This window comes from Oncorhynchus gorbuscha, linkage group LG01, assembly GCF_021184085.1.
Source record: "Oncorhynchus gorbuscha isolate QuinsamMale2020 ecotype Even-year linkage group LG01, OgorEven_v1.0, whole genome shotgun sequence".
NCBI classification, from domain to species: Eukaryota; Metazoa; Chordata; class Actinopteri; order Salmoniformes; family Salmonidae; genus Oncorhynchus; species Oncorhynchus gorbuscha.
In genome coordinates this window covers 96,036,383-96,061,641 of record NC_060173.1, presented here as the reverse complement: position 1 = coordinate 96,061,641, position 25,259 = coordinate 96,036,383, and the positions used below count along the sequence as shown (strand labels likewise).

Sequence of the window (25,259 nt, the reverse complement as noted above, 5' to 3'; positions counted from 1 at the left end):
TATCTGTATCCCCATGTGCCCATTACATCCAGACTTCCCCCTTTCACAGTTATAGGAGGACATTATTATTGTATGGCTCAATACATCACACACGGGTGGGACGTAGGGGAAGTAAGAACATGCAATAGGACAGAGAACGTTACAACCGACAAGACAATGAGGACTTTAGTAAGATAAAAAGGCCTAGAGCGGATGTTTGGTGGGGGTGTGGAGGTATGAAGCTGTGGCCTAACCTGCCTACAAATTGGACCGGTATTTGTGCACTAGTGCAGTTAGGCATGCCCTTCAACCTTATCCAACACAAAGACCTAGTGCCAGGTAGAAGAGAAAGAAGGAGTGCTCCGTCAGGGTCCTTTGACAATGGAGTTTACATAAATAGCATGGGCGTTACAAGGGGGGTGCCTGATGAGTTCAAAGCTAGGAATCAGATATGGGCTGGATTGGAATCAGATATGGGCTGGATTGGAATCAAGCATCTTCTGGTGGTCAACCCTCAAAATGTAGATTGGATAAATTATATCTACTATAACCAACAGCGTTTCACCAACTATACTAGAGATGCGATAAAAGGGTTAGAAGATCAAAAAGCTGCTACTAGTTTGATGGTATGGCAGAATAGAATAGCATTGGATATGTTACTGGCTGATAAGGGTGGGGTGTGTCTGATATTCGGATCAGAGTGTTGTACTTTCATCCCCGATAACACAGCTCCGGATGGATCAGTGACCAAGGCCCTGGCTGGTTTAACCACATTAGCTCACGAATTTGCAGAGAACTCTGGGCTGGATAATTCTCTAACAAAGTGGTTTGACAGTATGTTTGGGAAATGGAAAAATGTCATAATCACTGTGTTGTGGGCAACTTTCACCTGTATGAGTGTTTCGGTTCTGTGTGGATGTTGTTTGGTCCCATGTGTGAGAGGTTTGATCACCAGGACTCTGGAGAGGTCAGTGACACAACAAATGGTGAGATACGGACCGATTCCGAGCTCCGGCCAGTGGGATGACGAATACAAGCCTTCAGGCCTAGGAGAAGGCTCTGTTTCTTTTAACTACGAGGAGCCAATGTTGGATGAGACTATTTTTAATGTTTAGACTGTTTTGTATGAAGATAGGATTTTTATTACAAACAGGAAGAGTTATAATTGGATATAGGCCTATAACAGTCACGGATGAATATTGAATGTACATACATGTATTGGTTTGGATTATTCTTGTATACCATTTATGTTTCCATCTAGTGTTTGATGTCTAAGTGTGTATTATTTAGTCATTAAGGGTGGATTGATAATGAAATTTATATGTTTAAATTAATGATTAGAATATTCCACCCTGAAACCATATAATTGTATGAAATTGATTAGAATCATAAAATTATTATTAATGATGTGTGAAGTTTTCGTCAGAATTAGGGTAAAACAATATACTAGGAGGTAGGCTGTCTATTTAACACACACATGGAATATAGGAGGGAGGCTGTCTATTTAACACACACACACACACATGGAATATAGGAGGGAGGCTGTCTATTTAACACACACACACACATGGACTATAGGAGGGAGGCTGTCTATTTAACACACACACACGGACTATAGGAGGGAGGCTGTCTATTTAACACACACGGACTATAGGAGGGAGGCTGTCTATTTAACACACACACACGGAATATAGGAGGGAGGCTGTCTATTTAACACACACACACACACATGGACTATAGGAGGGAGGCTGTCTATTTAACACACACACACATGGACTATAGGAGGGAGGCTGTCTATTTAACACACACATGGAATATAGGAGGGAGGCTGTCTATTTAACACACACACACATGGAATATAGGAGGGAGGCTGTCTATTTAACACACACACACGGACTATAGGAGGGAGGCTGTATATTTAACACACACATGGAATATAGGAGGGAGGCTGTCTATTTAACACACACACACACACATGGACTATAGGAGGGAGGCTGTATATTTAACACACATGGAATATAGGAGGGAGGCTGTCTATTTAACACACACACACACACACGGAATATAGGAGTGAGGCTGTCTATTTAACACACACACACGGAATATAGGAGTGAGGCTATCTGTATTAAACACATGCACACACACACAAGTCATTCAGCTAATTAAAGCTCTGATATCAGAGGAGAACAGCAACATGCTGTATAATTGTATGTGGATCCCCCACCCACATGTATGTGCAGTATGTTTAAGGTACAGTAGTCTTAAGGAACAGTCAGTATTAGGTACAGTAGACTTAAGGAACAGTAGTCTTAAGGAGCAGTATGTATTAGTGTTATATGAATTATGTTATCAATGTTCATAAACTGAGCTTCAATTAAACTGCTCAGTCTGCAACCTAGAATTTGTAAGATTATGGTTGAATAGCCAAAATGTTTATTCACTAGGACGTCCTAGTCCGTTGTACAAAACCATCCATTTTATACAGGCTCCTTACGCACATACCTTCACACACAAACAGTAGGTATCCTTCGCACATACTGTATCACTACCCAGCCGACAAAGATTAGGGAGACCGTGAGAAGCACTCCCTGTCCTCTCCCAAATCTCCCAGCCTAGCCAGGTCGGCACCAAATTTTGCTCAGACAGTCTGTGTTTCAGATTCTATAAAGGTATATTGTACAGATACAGTATATTCCATGTGTGTGTTAAATAAACAGCCTCCCTCTATATTGGGCCGGCAGGTAGTCTAGTGGTTTGTGCGTTGGACTAGTAACCGAAAGGTTGCGAGATTGAATCTCCGAGCTGACAAGGTAAAAATCTGTGGTTCTGCCACTGAACAAGGCAGTTACCCCACTGTTTCTAGTCCGTCATTGAAAATAAGAATTTGTTCTTAACTGACATGCCTAGTTAAATAAAGGTAAAATCTAAAAATTCTGTGTCTGTGTGTCCTGTGTGTCCGTGTGTGTGTGTGTGTGTGTGTGTGTGTGTATCTGTGAAATAGACAGACTCCCTCCTATATTCCATGTGTGTGTTAAATAGACAGCCTCCCACCTATATTCCATGTGTGTGTTAAATAGACAACATAGAGAAGAGAACAGAATGTTTGTGTTTGGAGGCTCCACAACATTACAGAGCGAGGGCTTTATCTATAGGAACTATAAGAGGCTGGCTGATATTGGCAGAGTTACACCCCCCCCCCCTCCCACACACACACACATCTACACAGAGTCAAGAGAATGAGAGAGAGAGAGCAGACCCTCTCCTACACAGTGCTGTAATAAAAGCAGGGCAAACTACAACTCAAGGAGTTTAACTACATGGACAGTTCTGACTCTGACATTCAGTAACAGACTGTAATATACTGTAACAGACTGTAATATACTGTAACAGACTGTAATACACTGTAACAGACTGTAATACACTGTAACAGACTGTAATACACTGTAACAGACTGTAATATACTGTAACAGACTGTAATATACTGTAACAGACTGTAATATACAGTAACAGACTGTAATATACTGTAACAGACTGTAATATACTGTAACATAAGAGCGTCTGCTAAATGACTTAAATGTAAATGTAAATGTAATATACTGTAACAGACTGTAATGTACTGTAACAGACTGTAATGTACTGTAACAGACTGTAATATACTGTAACAGACTGTAATATACTGTAACAGACTGTAATATACAGTAACAGACTGTAATATACAGTAACAGACTGTAATATACTGTAACAGACTGTAATATACTGTAACAGACTGTAATATACTGTAACAGACTGGTATACACTGTAACAGACTGTTATACACTGTAACAGACTGTAATATACTGTAACAGACTGTAATATACTGTAACAGACTGTAATATACTGTAACAGACTGTAATACACTGTAACTTGTCATTGTCATAAGAACCTAAAAAGAATACACAACAGGGCTCCATTTACACACGCAGCGCAGATTCAAGCAATCTCAGGCAGTTCACCTGTGACACAAGTCAGTATTCGACATCTATTCACATCTGAGGACGTCAAAACCCAAAACCATTCAGAGTTAATGCCTAAACTTAAGAATTCTGAGTTAATGCCTAAACTTAACCTTAAACACTTTGTTTGGAACAACTTCAAAATTGGACATTTGAGAAACATGGATGAACGTCTAATTCTGACATGAGACTGTTAGAGCTTGTATGGAATCTATACTGTTCAATAAGCTGTGAGAGTTAATGAGTAATTGCGTGGGTAACCTTGCCAATGCGTGAGGTGATTGACAGGTAATTTCCGGTGAGTTAGAACAGGGGTTCCCAAACTTGGGAAGCTTGATGATGAGTTGGTTATTTGAATCCTTGGGTAAAAACCAAAACGTGCCCCAGGACCAAGTTTGGGAAACCCTGAGTTAGAACAATGTGTTGTCAGGTATAATAATAATAATATATGCCATTTAGCAGACGCTTTTATCCAAAGCGACTTACAGTCATGTGTGCATACATTCTACGTATGGGTGGTCCCGGGGATTGAACCCACTACCCTGGTGTTACAAGCGCCATGCTCTACCAACTGAGCTACAGTGTGGCGGCGTAGACCCCTGTTGTTGTTTCTCCCTGTAGAATAACACATTACTTTTGGCCAGACAGAGCACAATGGACAACAGGATAATGCACTGTGGGGAATAGCGTGCCGTTTCATATGTACCAGTTGTTTAGATTATCTGGAGGTTCACTGTAGAATCCAGGTGGTTCACAGAACTACTGATCTAGAAAATTCTATGGAACCACTGATCTAGAATAGTTACTGCTGCTCCTGTTTTTACATGAAGACATGTAGGAATGTAGGACATGTCTATGTAGGAATATCCATACCTGCGTTCTAAATAGAAGCCATTTTTGGCATGTAAAAACGGAAAGTTTTATAGTATGTGACATTTAAAAAAATGAGTATGCTTTAAAATGCCAAGATGTCATACTAATTTCACCCTTTTATCTAGTAGAATTGACTGCACAATATTGAGGAAGAGAATAGTATTTTCAGATCCATGTGTGTTTGACAACCGCTGATAATCAGCTGGTGATCGAAGGGGATGGGATGAACGAATGGTGGGAAACAACGTGTACTGACACATTCTCAGTACACTGTAAAACATGATGTGTTGAATCTACTTTAAAAAGGCAACCATTTAGACACAATATTATTGAGTATATGTCATTTCCTATATTCAAATGTACACATTTAAAGTAAGTCCAGGGAAATAAAAATAACCCTAAAAATAATTTGGTTTAATAATATAAACATAGGCCTATATCAGTTTTACTTCATCTCACCTTGATTAGTTACTTTTAGTGATCGTGTCTTAATGTTTAACATTTTTTAAATGTATTTGTAAATTTGCTATTTACCAGCTTCGGCAGGCATTGTTGCGCGCGGGGCTCAAATGCACCTGCAGTAACTGGAGGTAGAACTGCGAGCATTGCAATGTGCTGCATTTGCCTCTGTCATTTGGAAATGGGCGGTCTCATCATTGAATGTAAATTTGCCTGTGAAATTGTGAAAATTATGATAATGCCCTTTTAGTGTAAGTGCTGTTTGACCGCTTGAAATGTTTGCCTGTTTTGGTGGGATGGAGTTTGGACTTCGATGGTGACATCACCATGGAGTAAATTTGTTAATAGACCGATAAGAAAGATAGTTCCAAACCTCTCTGCCAATAACAGTTTTCCTCTCCCCACTCAGACCACTCCCAGTCAGTCCAAGCAAAATGATTGCTTGAGAAATTGCTATTTTTTTCCATTTTAATTGAAAACAATCACAGTAAGGTACTTAATTGTTAACCAGAAATGATTTGATATTGAGATAAAATGGCTGCACTTTAATGAACTGGCTTCAGATCCCAGCCAGAGTCTACCAAGGGGTGGGTGTGGCAGCCAAGAATAATATTGATAATCATGTAATGGGTGCTTATATTTGTACTATTTCACACATGTACATGTGTGTGTTAATAGCATGTGTGAATTGGAAATGTTTTTTATTTTTGCAATATCTCAACTCTCCCTGACAACCCTCAGAGAGTGAGGCCTCTCTCTGTGGAAAACAACACTTAACAACAACTATTATGTCACAACATTCACCAACATGACTAAAGCCAGGTGAGACTAATAACTCGGAAATCAACAGATTGGGACCAATACTGGTATTAGTTAATCATTCTTCAAGCCAGATGCCTGTGTCCCTGCTAGTTGTGGACTTGAGGCTGTTCAGAGGAAAACACAACGGCCTACTGGTGAGAGAGAGAGAGAAAAAAGAGAGCGGGGGAAAGTGAGAGAAAGCGAGGGAAAGAGAGGAGACAGACACAGACAGTATAGGAGTAGAAAGAAAGAAAGAAAGAAAGAGCATGGACACAGCTAGACAGTACAAATTCACATGGTCCACACCCCACATAACATGTCCAGTAGGACACACCCTTAAGAGACTCAATCAAATGCATCTTATAAAGCCCTTTTTACATCAGCAGTTGTCACAAAATGTTTTATGAAACACATTTCTACCAGTGTCCACACGCTATAGAATAGACACATGCAGTAGGCCACAACCTATAGGACTATATATATATATATATAGTCCTATAGGTTGTGGCCTACTGCATGTGTCTATTCTATAGCGTGTGGACACTGGTAGAAATGTGTTTCATAAAACTATATATATATATATATATATATATATATAGTAGAACACAACTACACACCAGCATCATATCTTGGTAAATTACACTTGACATAATATAATGATAAATCTGAGTGGGTTTGTAAACATTTTTTTAATTCTACATTTCAGCCTCAGGTACAGATAGACAGACAGGATGTACTAGAAGTAGCAGGTGTGAAAGGTTTCTACTTAAAGACAAAGTGAATTCCAAAACGTGATTTTCCTGTGTTTTATATACACTGAGTGTACAAAACCTTAGGAACACCTTTCTAAGAACAGTCAGAACAGCCTCAATCTTTCAGGGCATGGACTCTATAAGGTGTCGGAAGGGTTCCACAGGGATGCCAGCCCATGTTGACTCCAATGCTTCCCACAGTTGTGTCAAGTTGGCTGGATGTCCTTTGGGTGGTGGACCATTCTTGATACACACGGGTAACTGTTGAGCATAAAAAGCCCAGCAGTGTTACAGTTCTTGACACACTCAAACTGGTGTGCCTAGCACATATTACCATACCCCGTTCAAAGGCACTTAAATATTTTGTCTTGCCCATTCACCCTCTGACTGGCAATCATACACAATCCATGTCTCAATTATCTCAAGACTTAAAAGTCCTTCTTTAACGTGTCTCTGCCCCTTCATCTACACTAACTGAATTGGATTTAACAAGTGACATCAATAAGGGATCATGGCTTTCACCTGTATTCACCTGGTCAGTCTATGTCATGGAATGAGCAGGTGTTCCTAATGTTTTGTACCCTCAGTGTATATTTCCACACTATGAGGTTGGAATAATACTGTGAAATTGTGAACGTTATGATAACGCCCTTTTAGTGTAGGGGAGAGTAGGGTAACTTTGAGGAGGCAGGTAGCCTAGTGGTTAGAGTATTGGGCCAGTAACCGAAAGGTTGCTAGATCAAATCCTCCCAGCTGACAAGGTAAAAATCGGTCGTTCTGCCCCTGAACAAGGCAGTTAACCTACTGTTCCTAGGCTGTCATTCCAAATAAGAATATGTTCTTAACTGACTTGCCTAAACGTTAAATAAAAAAGTTGAGCCCTCTTTTACATTCAGCGTCACTCCGTCAAGGGAAATATAGTATTCTTTCTAACAAAGATATCAACATATAATTAGAATTCAGTGGTCTAAAGTACTTAAGTAAAAATACTTTAAAGTACTACATAAGTAGTGTTTTGGGGATATCTGTACTTTAATTTACTATTTCTATTTTTGACAACTTTTACTTTAACTTCACTACATTCCCAAAGAAAATAATGTACTTTTTACTCCATACATTTGACCTGACACCCAAAAGTACTCATTACATGGTGAATGCTTAGCAGGACGGGGAAATGGTCCAATTCACGTAAGATAACACATGGTCATCCCTACTGCCTCTGACCTGGCAGACTCACTAAACACAAATGCATAGTTTGTAAATGATATCTGATTGTTGGAGTGTTCCCCTGGCTATCCGTATATTTTAAAGACATGAAATATATGGAATTTGAAATTATTTACACTTTTTCTTTTGATACTTAAATATATCTTAGAAATTAAATTTACTTTTGATACTTACGTGTATATAGAACCAAATACTTTTTAAAATTTACTCAAGTAGTATTTTACTGGGTGACTTTCACTTGAGTAACTTTCAATTAAAGGTATCTATATTTTTACTCAAGTATGATAATTGTGTACTTTTTCCACCACTGCCAGAATTCATGTAAACATTATAGTATTTAAAACATAGCTTGTCAAAAAAAAGTGGTCTCTTGGCACAACTTGTTGAGCTGAGGGACAGGGTAAATTAAGCTGAGGGACAGGGTAAATTAAGCTGAGGGACAGGGATAGTTAAGATGAGGGACAGGGATAGTTAAGATGAGGGACAGGGATAGTTAAGATGAGGGACAGGGATAGTTAAGCTGAGGGACAGGGTAAATTAAGCTGAGGGACAGGGTAAATTAAGCTGAGGGACAGAGATAATTAAGCTGAGGGACAGGGTAAATTAAACTGAGGGACAGAGATAATTAAGCTGAGGGACAGAGATAATTAAACTGAGGGACAGAGATAATTAAACTGAGGGACAGAGATAATTAAGCTGAGGGACAGGGTAAATTAAGTTGAGGGACAGAGATAATTAAGCTGAGGGACAGGGTAAATTAAACTGAGGGACAGAGATAATTAAGCTGAGGGACAGGGTAAATTAAGCTGAGGGACAGAGATAATTAAGCTGAGGGACAGGGTAAATTAAGTTGAGGGACAGAGATAATTAAGCTGAGGGACAGGGTAATTTAAGCTGAGGGACAGGGTAAATTAAGCTGAGGGACAGTGTAAATTAAGCTGAGGGACAGGGTAAATTAAACTGAGGGACAGGGTAAATTAAACTGAGGGACAGAGATAATTAAGCTGAGGGACAGAGATAATTAAGCTGAGGGACAGGGTAAATTAAGTTGAGGGACAGAGATAATTAAGCTGAGGGACAGGGTAAATTAAGCTGAGGGACAAGGTAAATTAAGCTGAGGGACAAGGTAAATTAAGCTGAGGGACAGGGTAATTTAAGCTGAGGGACAGGGTAAATTAAGCTGAGGGACAGTGTAAATTAAGCTGAGGGACAGGGTAAATTAAACTGAGGGACAGGGTAAATTAAGCTGAGGGACAGTGTAAATTAAGCTGAGGGACAGGGTAAATTAAACTGAGGGACAGGGTAAATTAAACTGAGGGACAGAGATAATTAAGCTGAGGGACAGAGATAATTAAGCTGAGGGACAGGGTAAATTAAGTTGAGGGACAGAGATAATTAAGCTGAGGGACAGGGTAAATTAAGCTGAGGGACAAGGTAAATTAAGCTGAGGGACAAGGTAAATTAAGCTGAGGGACAAGGTAAGTTAAGCTGAGGGACAGGGTAAGTTAAGCTGAGGGACAGGGTAAATTAAGCTGAGGGACAGGGTAAATTAAGCTGAGGGACAGGGTAAATTAAGCTGAGGGACAGGGTAAATTAAGCTGAGGGACAGGGTAAGTTAAGCGGAGGGACAGGGTAAGTTAAGCCGAGGGACAGGGTAAGTTAAGCCGAGGGACAGGGTAAGTTAAGCCGAGGGACAGGGTAAGTTAAGCCGAGGGACAGGGTAAGTTAAGCCGAGGGACAGGGTAGGGACAGGGTTAAGCCGAGGGACAGGGTAAGTTAAGCCGAGGGACAGGGTAAGTTAAGCGGAGGGACAGGGTAAGTTAAGCCGAGGGACAGGGTAAGTTAAGCCGAGGGACAGGGTAAGTTAAGCCGAGGGACAGGGTAAGTTAAGCCGAGGGACAGGGTAAGTTAAGCCGAGGGACAGGGTAAGTTAAGCCGAGGGACAGGGTAAGTTAAGCCGAGGGACAGGGTAAGTTAAGCCGAGGGACAGGGTAAGTTAAGCCGAGGGACAGGGTAAGTTAAGCCGAGGGACAGGGTAAGTTAAGCCGAGGGACAGGGTAAGTTAAGCCGAGGGACAGGGTAAGTTAAGCCGAGGGACAGGGTAAATTAAGCCGAGGGACAGGGTAAGTTAAGCCGAGGGACAGGGTAAGTTAAGCCGAGGGACACGAGGGACAGGGTAAATTAAGCCGAGGGACAGGGTAAATTAAGCCGAGGGACTGGGTAAATTAAGCCGTGGGACTGGGTAAATTAAGCCGAGGGACAGGGTAAATTAAACTGAGGGACAGGGTAAATTAAGCCGAGGGACAGGGTAAATTAAGCCGAGGGACAGGGTAAATTACGCTGAGGGACAGAGATAATTACGCTGAGGGACAGGGTAAATTAAGCTGAGGGACAGGGTAAATTAAGCCGAGGGACAGGGTAAATTAAGCCGAGGGACAGGGTAAATTAAGCCGAGGGACAGGGTAAATTAAGCCGAGGGACAGGGTAAATTAAGCCGAGGGACAGGGTAAATTTAGCCGAGGGACAGGGTAAATTAAGCTGAGGGACAGGGTAAATTAAGCCACCTACACATTTCTGTACAGAATACAATATTACCACTAACCTTTTAAAACCATGTTTATCTTTATTAACCAAACACAATTCAACACCATCACGATAGCTTTTATGCCTCTTAATAATTTTAATCATATTTTAACACAGGATTACACCTAAAAAAACACAAAACTTTTTAAAACACTTTTAACATAGGCCAGGCCCTGTTGACACCTCATATCCCAGAGATAATGCCTTGCATTATGCCTGGGAAGAAAATACTTTTATTTGCTCAACTTGTCATTGGCTCATCCATTGGCTCATTTTACCCCATGGCCATTGGCTCAACTTACCCCAAAGGCAAACATTTTGACTATATTAGACAACATAGCTACAAGGATGCATTTTCATGCTAGGTTTAGGACCTGAAATTGAAGCTTATAGACCCCAACTGATGTATAGAACAATCTTTAAACGATTTACTTTGTTTTAGAAACAAACATCATGAAACCTACAACACAATAAATTAATTTGACTTGGTGAAAATCTTTTTTTGGAGCTAAATTGCTTGCCACTTTTTCCATATGGACCTCGTCTTAAATATTTTGTCAAATTATCAATTTTGTGTATGTTTTCCTAGAAACAAGGGCGGCTCAACTTACCCCACTCTCCCCTTAGGGCTTTTTTAATTGATTGGCTGAAATCTTCACCTGTTTTGGTGGGATGGCGTTTTGGCAGTAAATTAGTTAATAGGCATCTAATAAATAGAGTTCCAAACCTCTGCCTATAATAGCTAGTTTTCAGTTTCCCCCTCCCCACTCAGACCACTCTCAGACAGTCCTAGCTCAATTCTTGCTTGAGAAATTGCTCATGGCTAAGAAACCATTTTTGAAATTTTTAATTGAAAACTATCACAGAAAGGTACTTAATTGTTACCCATAAATTATTTGATATTGAGATAAAACGGCTGCATTGGGCCTTTAACAGACTTCTCTCAAGTAGAAAAAGAAACATAAAGCACCATAAAACTAGTTGTAAAAGTGCTTACCAAAGTACATTAGTGGATGTTAAAGTGCTTACCTTGTGTCTTGGCTCCAATCACCAAACTGCCCAGCAGGAGAATCCACAGGTATGACATCATGGGAACAGAGTTCTGAATTACAAAACTGGAGTTTTAAACTTTTCTATTGAATAGGGAGAATAAAATAAAAAAGTAGTGATGGTGATGATGTTTCAGGCAATGTTTACTAGCTATGTGTGTGATGTGCGATGGCTATATTCTCATGTTGCCTTCTCCTCTGCGGCAGCTCCAATCTTCTCATGTATTCTTTTGTCTGTACATGGACCCAACTTTAGGGGGTGTGTCTTTGTCTGGGGTGTGGCTGGGACAGAGTAACTGATAGTTAAGTGGCAGGGTCGGGGAGTAACCGATTAAATAGAATCAAATCAAATTGTATTTGTCATATGCGCAGAATACAACAGCTTATTTACAAGCACATAACCAACAATGCAGTTAAGAAAAATACCTACAAAAATAAGAAATAAAAGTAACAAATAATTAAGAGCAGCAGTAAAATAACAATAGCGAGGCTATATACAGGGGGTACCGGTACAGAGTCAATGTGCGGGGGCACCGATTAGTTGAAGTAATTGAGGTAATATATACATGTAGGTAGAGTTATTAAAGTGACTTCTGCATAGATAATAACAGATTAGCAGCAGCATAAAATAGGGGGGGGGGGTGATGCAAATAGTCTGGGTATCCATTTGATTAGATGTTCAGGCGTCTTATGGCTTGAGGGTAGAAGCTGTTTAGAAGGCTCTTGGACCTAGACTTGGCACTACCGCTTCCTGTGCGGTAGCAGAGAAAACAGTCTATGACTAGGGTGGCTGGAGTCTTTGAGAATTTTTAGGGCCTTCCTCTGACACCTCCTGGTATAGAGGTCCTGGATGGCAGGAAGACTGTCCCCAGTGATGTACTGGGCAGTACGCACTAGCTTCTGCAGTGCCTTGCGGTCGGATGCCGAGAAGTTGCCATACCAGACAGTGATGCAACCATGCTCTCAATGGTGCAGCTGTAGAACCTTTTGAGGATCTGAGGACCCATGCCAAATCTTTTCAGTCTCCTGAGGGGGAATAGGTTTTGTTGTGCCCTCTTCACGACTGTCTTGGTGTGCTTGGACCATGTTAGTTTGTTCGTGATGTGGACACCAAGGAACTAGACGCTCTCAACCTGCTCCACCACAAACCCGCCGATGAGAATGGGGGCGTGCTCGGTCCTCCTTTTCCTGTAGTCCACAATCATCTCCTTAGTCTTGATCACATTGTGGGAGAGGTTGTTGTCCTGGCACCACACGGCCAGGTCTCTGACCTCCTTCCTATATGCTGTCTCGTTGTTGTTGGTGATCAAGCCTACCACTGTTGTGTCATCAACAAACTTAATGTCCAGGATCCAGTTGCAGAGGGAGGTGTTTAGTCCCAGAGTCCTTAGCTTGGTGATGAGCTTTGAGGGCACTATGGTGCTGAACACTGAGCTGTCGTCAATGAATTGCATTCTCACATAGGTGTTATTTTTGTCCAGGTGGGAAAGGGCAGTGTGGAGTGCAATTGAGATTGCATCATCTGTGGATCTGTTGGGGCGGTATGCAAATTGGAGTGGGTTTAGGGATTCTGGGACAATAATGTTGATGTGATTCATCACCAGCACTTCATGGCTACAGGTGTTGTCATTTAGGCAGGTTACCTTAGTGTTCTTGGGCACAGGGACTATGGTGGTCTTCTTGAAATATGTTGGAATTACAGACTCAGACAGGGAGAGGTTGAAAATGTCAGTGAAGACACATGCTAGTTGGTCAGCGCATGCTTGGAGTACACGTCCTGGTAATCCATCTGGCTCAGCAGCCTTGTGAATGTTGACCTGTTTAAAGGTCTTACTTACATTGGCTGCGGAGAGAGTGATCACACAGTGTTCCAGAACAGCTGGTGCTCTCATGCACTCAATTAGCCATGTCGGTTAACAGTTTTTAGATTGGTAAATTAGTCTAGCCAGTTATCTAAACTTGTAGTTATGATGGACGAATGCAGACCGGGCACGCAGGGGACGTGCCCATGGACCCTGACCTCCAGGGGACCCCCATTGATTTTGTTAGTTCGTCCCACCCAATTAAAATTAACATAGCATAAGTCATGGTCAAATGTGTAGCATTGCAGGAAATTTGCTTTAAAACTGCTACATTTTCTCTCTGCCCCATGGCAAAACTAGTAGAATTGCATGAAATGTTTTAGAAAATGTCTAAATGTTCTCTCCGCTCCTTGCCAAAATTTGTAGAACTGCAAAAATATATCTCTACCCCATGGCAAAATGAGTAGAATTGCAGAAAACTGAAACCTTTTCTCTTCGCCCAAATCTTGCTTAAGGCCCCCAAAAGGCTAGAACCAGCCCTGGGTAGTACTACCTCTTTGAGAGGCTACTATATGGAAACAGCAGCCTGTTGTCGCCATCTAGTGCTTCATAAAAGTACTCACCGCTCTTATAATATAGGTAATTAAGAAGAATCACATTCTGATTCATTTCTACGCTCCACGAACCCTAAACAGGCACCATGCTGATCATTGTTTTATTTGGCTTTTCATTTTAATCTGTCTATACCAAATAAGATATCCTATTTAGATCATTATTGATGGTAGCCTAACCATTGGGGCGTCAGGGTAGCCTAGTGGTTAGAGCATGGACTAGTAACCGAAAGGGTGCTAGTTCGAATCCCCGAGCTGACAAGGTACAAATCTGTCGTTCTGCCCCTGAACAGGCAGTTAACCCACTGTTCCTAGGCCGTCATTGAAAATAAGAATTTGTTCTTAACTGACTTGCCTAGTAAAATAAAGGTAATATATATATATATATATATATTTTAAATCAGCTTATCCGAATTGTTCCAATGAAATGAAAAGGCTAATGTTGATAACCGAAAAATTAATCTATAAATATAGGCCTATACTAATGATTTTACATAGCTCTCTGAAATAAATCTTAATCATGTTCAACTGAACGAATGTTGTTGCTAGCATGAAAAAAAGTATCCTAGCTGTGCGATCTGTTAAAATACAATATGATAAACATAAAACCCTGTTATGTTACTAGCTACTCACAGAGCATATATATAGGCACAGCGATTTCTATAGCCTCGAGTCAAGACAGGACCGTGTTATTATTATCATTATTACCAAGCCCCTCACAGCGTGTGCTGCCTGCTGGTCGCCCTCGGGCACTTTTAACCGAGTTCACCACATGCACGCCTCACGGAGAGGATAGGAATACTAATCAACTGGTTTCCTTCGCGACTTGCAAACAGAGCGCAGCAAACAGCAGCAGCTCGCAAATTGGAGATCCTCCGATTCAAATGTGTTCTGGTTGATTTTAGATGTATTATTTAGTCTTTATCCATCACTATGTTCATTGTTGGATTCATCAGTATTGTTGACTGTGCAGTTCCTACATGGAGATACCGTTTTGTTTAATAGACAGAGACAGCGGATTCATAACGACTATGTTCATAACGACTATGTAACAGAGCGGACTTCTGGTGGATTTCTGGATTTCTGCTCTCAGGAATTGGGAAGCCAGAGCTGCTTGCATGTGTGTGTGCGTGTGTGTGTGGGGGGGGGTGTTTAGGTGACTGTGTGAATAATTGTGTGAGGATTCCGCACGTCCATCTTCAACAGTTAATGCTGTCAGAGAGCAGAGAAGTGTGTTATTGAGACACTTAGCGTGGAAACACACACACAGACCCCCCCACAAACACACACAGTGCTGTCACACACTGTCTGCCGATGAGCTCTGTCATGCAGTCGTTTCTCTCTCCAGTGATCAAGGCTATTCTAGTAGCTCTGTTCATCTTCGCCATCCTCCTCATCCTCTATGTGATCCTCTGGTACATCTGTAGAGACGTGGACTGCGACCACGGTATCTGATCTGATTAACACCGGGAACACCACCGAATAACCTAACCGTGGATAGAGACCCGCCTGAAAGAGGGTCACCCTGGTAAGTCAGCGCGTCTCCTCTGCTTCACGTTCTTGTGTTTGTGTGTATGTGTGTGGCTCCGTAGTGTCAGAACATGTGAAACAGAAACAGACACAGTCCCGCGCATCAACTGGTTCCAGGTTGCGCCTCCAGGTTCCAGTCCGTTATGAAATGTATGTATAATCTTATTTACCAGATACGTCTTGAGGCTAAAAATCTCTTTTTGGAGATAGAAACCTGGCTATATATATATATTGGCCTTTCACAATACAAAACGAGGAGCATACATGTGTCTTCGTTTTGGTTTATTGGGGTCTTACTTGCCTGTAATGCCCCAAAATAACAGTATGTGGGCTGGCCACAGAACCTAAGGTGACACAATGTCCCCCCGACAGGAATGTTCTGTTACCTTCTCCAGTTTGAGCGGAGAGGTAGCGGCTAGAATACCAGATGAGCGCACGAGGACAGGCAATGACACTGCGCGGGAACCGGCGCTGTCCCAGTGGGCAAGTTTGGGCTGTGGCGATACCAATGTATCATCGCTGTGTGTGTGTGTGTGTGTGTGTGTGTGTGTGTGTGTGTGTGTGTGTGTGTGTGTGTGTGTGTGTGTGTGTGTGTGTGTGTGTGTGTGTGTGTGTGTGTGTGTGTGTGTGTGTGTGTGTGTGTGTGTGTGTGTGTGTGTGTGTGTGTGTGTGTGTGTGTGTGTGTATGCGTGGATTGAGCATATGAGCTGCATAGTCCTATACGATCTGACATTGGCATTAACATCGATACATTTAGCAGATGCTCTTGTTCAGAGCAACATTCACAAAGTCGGCTCGGTGTTTAGAACCAGTGACCTTTCGGTTACTGTCTCAACGCTTTTAACTACTAGGCTACCTGCCGCCTAACACGGTCAAACAAGAAGATAAAAAAACAAGATTGTTCTTCACCCTATTGAATCCAATTTCTTAACTGAGCTTTTCTTGTGTCATGCATTAATCATTTGATGATTGTCGCTGGTACTCTATACCCTGACGCTTACCAACTCGTTCGTTTGTGACTGTTGCTGCCCAATAAAAACCTGTCTTTCAGTGTGGGATTAATCTCTTCTATCATATGCCTTTACAACCCTGCACCCAAATACATTTGTTACAAGAATAGCAGTGAGCATGCCATTTATTCCTCTAATCATCATAGCCATGCTGAGTCAATGTTGCGTGGATGTATTCAATACATAATACACCTTTAGGCATGTCGACCCCTTGGCAGTGTGTGTGTCTGAGTGAGTGTGTCTGTGTGCATGTGTGTGAGAAGTACCTTTGGCAGCGATTACAGCATCCTACTCTTCTTGGGTATGACGCTACAAGCTTGGCACACCTGCATTTGAGGAAATTCTCCCATTCTTCTCTGGAAGATCATATCAAGCTCTGTCAAGTTGGATGGGGAGTTTTGCTGCACATCTATTGACAGGTCTCTCCAGAGATGTTCGATCGCGTTCAGGTCTGGGCTCTGGTTGGGCCACTCGAGGACATTCAGAGACTTGTCCTGAAGCCACTCCAGTGTTGTCTTGTCTGTGTGCTTAGGGTTTTTGTCCTGTTGGAAGGTGAACCTTTGCCCCAGTCAGTTTCATCAGACTAGAGAATCTTGTTCATCATGGTCTGAGAGTCTTTAGGTGCCTTTTGGCTAACTCCAAGGGGGGTGTCATGTGCATTTTACTGAGGAGTGGCTTCCATCTGGCCACTACCATAAAGCCTGATTGGTGGAGTGCTGCAGAGATGGTTGTCCTTCTGGAAGTTTCTTTCATCTCCACAGAGGAACTCTAGAGCTCTGTCAACCTATAATGGTCAACTATAGATTGTCTAGACACACACAAACCGTCTGTGTCATCATACTCGTACTCAGTAGTCATTATTATCAAACATTCAGTGGTAAAGAGTCCTGAGAGAGTCCTGAGAGTGTGTACTGTGTGTGACTCATAGTATTTTTTGAGATGTCAGTATAAAGTGGCCCCCACGGTTTCCTCTTTGTCTGTGCTATGAGGTCAAGGTCCCTGTGATGTGACTTGTCATTATCCTCTCCTCTCCTTCCCTCCCCCTTTCTCCTTCTGTCACTCCATCTCCTTCTTTACTCCCTTCAAATCAAGTTGTATTTGTCACACATTCACAAACAACAGGTGTAGAATAACAGTAAAATGCTTAGTTATGGGCCCTTCCCAACAATGCAGAGAGAAAAAATGTTAAATAATAGAAAAATAATAACACAAGGAATAAAAACACAATGAGTAATGATAACTTGGCTATATACACTGGGTAGTAGTAACAAGTCGATGGCAGGGGTAAGAGGTCATTGAGGTTAGATATTCCTTCCTCTCCCTCTGTCCTCCCCTCTCTTTCGCCCTCCTTCCCTTCCTTACAGACGGTACCTCCTTCTCAATCTCTTTAACCCAGGCTAAAACTGTCGCAGGGCTAGTTTACCCTCCTTGCACACAGGCATTTGTTAACCCAAGGATTAACGCTAAACGTTAAAGGTCGGCTCACACGTGTTCCCTGAAGAGGATGAAGAGAGTAGAAGCAGCCAGGTAATAGAAAGAAGGATGTGTGTGGGAATAGCGGTGGGACGGGGATTCAATCCAACACTCGATCATATTGATGTCCATACACCAAAGGCGTTGGCAGTAACCACTAGACCAAACCCCAGGGCCACACTGGCTGTCTTGGGTGATTTCTGGGGGGGGGGGTCTAAAAGTCGGTACTACTAACCCTAATCTGGAGCAGGTCCGGCTAAGCCCTGGGCTAAAGTTGGGGTTATTCCACTTTCCGTTGGAGGGATGAAAAGCTCTCCAGACATCCGCATACCCCAGATCACCACAAATAGCTTTAAGTGACTTAGCTTGAGGAGAGAGTGAAGCTATACCGCTGGGAAACTTATCAATAAGGGGGTTCAACAAGCATTTAAAATCTCCTCCAACCACTGCAGTGTCCGAGTTTAATTCTGAAAAGTCTAGAAATACCTTAGTGAGGAAATCAGGGGGGTGAGCAGGGGGGAAGTAAATATTCATTATGGAAATGTTCTGCCCTTGTAAAGTACCATTAATTATAACAAAGCAACCAAATTTATCTTTCACACAATTTAAGACCTTAAGTGGTAAGTTATTTTTCACCAGAATTGCTACACCTCTACTTCTGGATGTAAATGATGAGATAAACACTTGACCAAACCCTCCTTGTTGTAATTGCAGGTGCTCCTTATCATCCAAATGGGTTTCCTGTAACAGGACGATATCAATATTTGATTTTTTCAAAAAAGTCAGTACCTTCTTCCTTTTAATGGGGTTATGGCTCCCTCTAATGTTCCATGTACATACACACAGTCCGTTACCTGCCATTGTGTCTTGACCATTCAATATCCAGACTGGATCCTACTGTAAAAGTGAAGTGGTACCTTTTTCCATGTGTTGAACACTCCTCTATCTCACCGAGCATAAACAAACGATATGAACCCTGAACTTGAACTATACTAAACCCAAAAATTAAACATGTAAAGATCCAAAAGGGGTTTTTCCCACTAGCTAACATGCAGGGGATTTCAACTCTCCAATGTAGACTCTTAAGTCCGCATTGCCGCTCAATAGCCTCATCCTTTATATGTATGGAAAAGAAAATCAATAGAAGAAGATTGAGGCTCTTCCACCTAAAACCAAGCCTGGGCACCAATATGGATTCACACATATCTCAGCCTGAGCTATAGTGACTATTACTTTAGCAATAAAAATAATAAAGATACGAATATTACTGAGCCGGAGTACTTGAGGACTCACACCAGTTTCATGATCAGATTCAACTAAAAATAAACAAAGTTATCCAATGCTGCAGAGGTGCAGCTTAAAGTTATTTACCCGAGAGAGTCAATAAACGCAGCAGCCTCTTCAGGTGTGTAGAGCTTTTTAGGCGATCCGTTGACCACATCTTCTATGTGGCAGGGTAAAGCAGTGCGTAGTCCATCTTCATTCCCCTGAGTCGAGCCTTCGCCTCAACAAACTCTTTGCGTCTTCGTACAACCGCAGTGGAATAATCATTGAAGAATGAGACCTTTGGACTTTTACGTTGACTACCATCAGAGCCGATGTTTCTAGCCGCATCCATGACGCGCTGCTTGTCGGTGAAGTTGTGGAACTTTATAACCACCGGCCGCGGGCATGGATTGGGACCGGGTATCGGTGCTTGAGAGCGATGGGCTCTGTCCAGCTTCACACGACCAGCCTTAGTGTCCATTTGTAGGTAGCCAGGGATCCATCCCTCAAAGAATTTCTGAATTTTCCCGGAGTCCCACAACACGAATATTGCATCTGCGTCCTCGATTATCCAAGTCGTCAATGTGCTCCGCCATTTTGCGCACCTGTTTCTCAAGTGCTTTTATCTTAGCGTCCATAGATGTAGTTGAAGTTTCCACTGCAGCAATTCTTCCTTCCGCCTCAACAACACGTTCCACAACCCTCTGTAGTTAAGCTGAAAGGACTGCTATTGCTTCCAAGACCGTTCTTATCTTAGCATCGATCACTTTAGTAATGTTATCAGTCATCTTTTGAATCACCAGGTCCATTGTGCCTGAATCCGCAATGGTGTTAGCTTCGCTAACGATAGCTAGCTCCTCATGCACATCCACAGGGGTGGTGGTTTTGGTCGACTTCTTAGTAGTTCTGTTGGGCATGTTGTCGGAGATTTTTGCGAAATAGCCGTCAAGACTCATTATAGGATAACTTATTTAGCCAATTCTACCACTTTTTCAAGCTAGGAGATTAATGTAAAAATATAAATTTACAAATGCCACACAGTGTTCTCTCTATGGTGCCATATTGTCCCCCACCGGGTTATTCCACTTTCAAACCTCCCTTAGTCCTGGGCTTCAAGGGTCCATTAGCCTTTGGAAGTTCTTAGATCTGGGCTAAGCTGAATGTATTCCCTGTGCTGGATAGCACACATACCCTTGAGTCCTGTCATGCTCCATGTCCACTGTACTTATCTTTGAGTTCTGCAACACACACACACACACACACACACACACACACACACACACACACACACACACACACACACACACACACACACACACACACACACACACACACACACACACACACACACACACACACACACACACACACACACACACACACACACACACACACACACAGTGATAAGTCTGTCTATGATCTTGTTAGTACACATTGCTGAATAACAATCACAATCCGAAGGGATGTGTGTGTTTCGTGTTCATTTGTGTGATTATGTGAGAATGTGGTTGTGTATGTATTCATGTGTGCATGTGTGTATGCGTTAGTTTGTGTATGCAATAGTGTGTGTGTACACACCCACGAAGCTGTCACAATACTGTCCCATCATCCTAAATAATCCCACAGTCATGCGTGAGATGCGATTTCCAATACAGAGGGGTGGGCCACTTCACTGACCCTCAACCTAGAAGCCCACTCATTCACTCACTCACACGCTCTCTCTCTATGTATGTACATTGTAAAGTATTTTGTCTGTAATGTCTATTTTCACTAATGTGGATCCTAATAAATAAAATACACACAAGCAGGTTACGTCTTAAATAGGAGGAACTTCTTGGTGCAATTAAAGCCTTTAAGTCTGGGAAAACTCCAGGGCTGAATGGCATACCAGTGGAGAAGGGTTGGGTATGTTACTTTCTAAATGTAATCCATTACAGTTCCAAGTTACCTGTATAAAATTGTAATCAGTAATGTAACTTTTGGATTACCCAAACTCAGTAACGTAATCTGATTAAATTCCTTTACTTTTAGATTAGAAAGACATCTATTGAAGGATAAATCAATGTTAAAGTTCACATAGTGGCCGTATATGGATGTTACATTTTAATTTATGAGTTGGTTATGTAGGCTTCTTTTAACCCATCACTTTCTACTACATATAATAATACAATTAAATTATATATTTACATTAAAAACCAAAGTCTATCAGAATTCCAGTCATTTTAATAAATGTTATACCCCTTGATCTTCAAGAATAGGACTTGGAAATATGGAAGTAATTGTTTTAGATTAGCCTAATTGTTTTACCTGAGCATAACCCCATTAAGGACTTAGCCAGGCCTACTCTGTTGTTTATGATTTTGTTGTCATGGAGGACTGATTGGGCTCATTGTTTCAAGTTGAAAAATAAATGCTGCACTCATGGAATGGCATACTTTGCAAGACCGTGCAAAGCTTTCATCAAGGCAAACGGTGGCTACTCTAAAGAATCTAACATCGAAAATATATTTTGATTTGTGCAACACTTTTTTGGTTACTACATGATTCCTTGTGTTATTTTGTAGTTAAGTTATTCACTATTGTACAATGTATACAAATGCCTGGAATATTTCAATGTTGGAGAATCTCTTATAAAATGGGTTAAAGTTATGTGTAGTAATCCTAGATGTAAAATAGTAAATAGTTACTTCTCATGAAGTTTTAAACTGTCAAAGGAGTAAAACAAGGTTGTCCACTATCGGCATTTCTATTTATTAACATTGAAATGTTAACTATTAAAATCAGATCCAACAGTAATATCAAGGGATTAGAAATCCAGGGTTTAAAAACAAAGGTGTCATTGTACGCTGATGATTCATTTTCTCTTTTAAATCCACAATTAGAATCCATTCACAGCCTCAGAGAGGATCTAGATACTTTTTCTATCCTCTCTGGATTACACCTAAATTATGATAAATCTATTATATTACGTATTGGATCACAAAAAAAAATACAACTTTCACATTACCAGATAGTTGACCAATAAAATGGTCTGACGGAGATGTGGACATACTCGGTAAACATATCCCGAAAGAAGTGATCTCTCTCCAATACATTTAAAAAGAAAGTTAGCAAAACTTGATATCATGGAAAGGAAAACACTTGTCTGTACGTGGAACTGTTAAGGCTTTCTTCCGGTGAAGGAGAGGAGGAGCAAAATTCAGCGTGGTTATTTTGATTCATCTTTAATAAAGATAAAGAACATTACAAAACGTAACGTGAAAAAACCAAACCAGCCCAGCCCTATTTTTTTTAAAATAAAAAATAATTTATCTTCAACACCATTTATTCTTTACAACTCAATTTTCATACATACTCAAATCATGATATTTTAATTAAACTAATTTAACGAAACATAAACCCCAAACAAAACGTCAGGGGAGCATCTTCCCTCCCAGTCACCCTACAAAATACCTTTCCCTATCTCCCCGTCCCTAATCTATCCCCTTACAAATCTAAATGACACCCAGCCCTAAACCCCCCTTCCACCTCTCCCGAGCAGCATGCTGCCCCCACTTCCTCTCCTCCCTCTTCATCCTCCCCCTCAAATCTCCTTCCACCCTCCTCACTATCCCTTCCACCCCCTAACCTCTCCCTGTCTTCACCATGTTCTGCCTGGCTTCCCACAGCCCCCCGTTTAAAGAGACTCGTGAGAAGCCAGAGCAGAAACCTGTCCCTATCCGTCCCTCTCGCTCTCCCTACACCTCTCTCTAACCTGGCCCACGTCAATACAAAATCCCCCCTTACCAAACCTAACAACACCCGTGTCCTAGCCCATACTACTCCGGCAAAGGCACAGTCTCAAAAGACATGTCGCACAGTCTCCTCCCTGCCACAAGAGGATCTTGGACAGGTGGGGGATTGCACCAAACTATACCGGTACATGATGGAACGTACCGGCAAGCACTTATGGAGGCCCACGCCTGCACTCCCTCCCAGACCACTTCCGAGATGCCCACTACAGGCGCCGGACTCCCTGCCTTTCTGACCTCCTCGTACAGGTGCCTGTGATCTAAACCTACTCGGGCAACTTCAACCTCAGGGTGCACACACAGCCACTTGGCCGCATGACCAAAGTGCCACGGCAGCTGTTCCGCCCGAGGACCCGTGTTAGACCACACCATTACGCTTCTCGCCTGATACGAGAAGAACACCCGCAGGAGGTAACCGGACGGGTGTATCACTGGATGAGCAAGCTCCGTTAACAAGAAAGAAACAAAAATTGTGTCCAGCTTGAGGGGGAAATGTGGTACCCCCCTACCTCCCTCCCTGATGGGACAGATCATGCGTGCCCTGGCGACCCACTCGCACCTGCCACTCCACATAAACTGAAACACAAGCCTCACTAGAGGCCTCCTCAGACAAGCCGGCAATGGGTAGATGTACACCAAATACAAAAGAGACGGCAACACATCCACCTTTAGGACCAGGACTTTGCCCATAAAAGACAAATACCTAGCCTTCCACATTGCTAGCTTCCTCTGTACCACTGCGATACGCATGTTCCAGTTTAGCGTCGCTGAGCCGGATGTCTCAAAATGGACGCAGAGAATCCTCAGGGCCCCCTCACAGAGAGATAACCCCCCAGGCACATCCGTTCTACCACGCCATCTTCCGAAAAACTTGACAGAAGACTTTGCATGGTTCAGAACTGCTCCCGACGCTCGGGTGAAATCCCCAAAGATGGCAAGGGACCTTGTCAGGCACGAGTCCTTGCACAGCAGCAAGGAAGTGTCGTCGGCGTACTGCGTCATCTTAACACGCAGCCCACCACTTCCAGGGATCAACAAGCCTTCCACCCCTGTGTCTGCCCTAATGGCAGCCCCCAGAGGCTCCATGTACAGAACGAAGAGGAGAGCCGAGAGTGGGCACCCCTGCCTGACCCCAGACGAGAGGTCAAAAACGTCACCCAAGTGACTATTTACACTAACTCGGCACCCCGCTCCGACATATAATGTACGAATCCATCCTATGAACTTCTCCCCAAATCCTAATTGACCTAGCACTCTATTCACGCGATCAAAGGCTTTCGCCTGATCTAGCGCTGCTACCATTAAAGGCAGTCCTCTATCCTCAACCCAAGAGATGGAGTCCCTGATTAACTGTAGGTTCCATCTAATAGAGCGGCCCTCTACCCCACACGTCTGATCCTCATGGACGACGTAGGGAAGGGATGTGCGCAACCGGTCTGCTAAAACCTTTGCAAGTAGCTTGTAATCTACACACAGCATGGTCAACGGCCGCCAGTTGCCAAGGTCTGTTACTTCCCCCTTCTTATATAAAAGTGACAGCACACCAACAGCCATTGACGGGACCCCCGTCTCAAGGATGGCCTTCAAGACTTCGAGGACCACTGGTCCAAGTATACCCCAAAACTTGAGATAAAACTCAGCCGGCAGCCCATCCATCCCAGGCACCTTCCCTTTTCCCATCCTCCTAAGAGCGCTCTCAACCTCTTCTAGTGAGATCTAGGCATCCATCACTTCTCTAATGTCCTCCGGCAACCGCCTGGACAAGTGTTCTAAAAACACATTTCCCTGCTCTACATCTATTTCCCTTTCCTTAAATAAACCTTGGAAATGATCAGTTGTCACCCTGACCATATCCTCTGGTTCTCTAACTATACTACCATTTTCTTCCCTAACGCCATGCATTACCTTCCTACTCTGTCTGGCCCTAACCGACTTAAAGAACATAGCAGAACAAGTCTCATTATGTTCTAGAAAGCCACTATGCGCACGCTCCAGGAAAGCTCGAGCCTTCCGCTCCTGCAACTCCCTGAGCTGCGCCTTTAGGGTTGCGGATCTCTCCCA

The 25,259-nt window shown here is 42.5% G+C and overlaps 1 protein-coding gene across 2 annotated transcripts in view; it reads right to left on the bottom strand.

Annotated features, from left to right (window-relative positions):
- The window catches only part of LOC124027149 (retinitis pigmentosa 1-like 1 protein), a 37,841-nt gene extending 25,923 nt beyond the window's left edge, over window positions 1–11,918 (bottom strand). For both annotated transcript variants that reach the window (XM_046339660.1, XM_046339723.1), the window contains exon 1: window positions 11,696–11,918. In XM_046339660.1, coding sequence (XP_046195616.1) covers window positions 11,696–11,756 — 61 coding nt within the window. In that variant the 5' untranslated portion in view covers window positions 11,757–11,918. The remainder of the gene's footprint in view (window positions 1–11,695) is intronic.
- Between the last annotated feature and the right edge of the window lie 13,341 nt (window positions 11,919–25,259).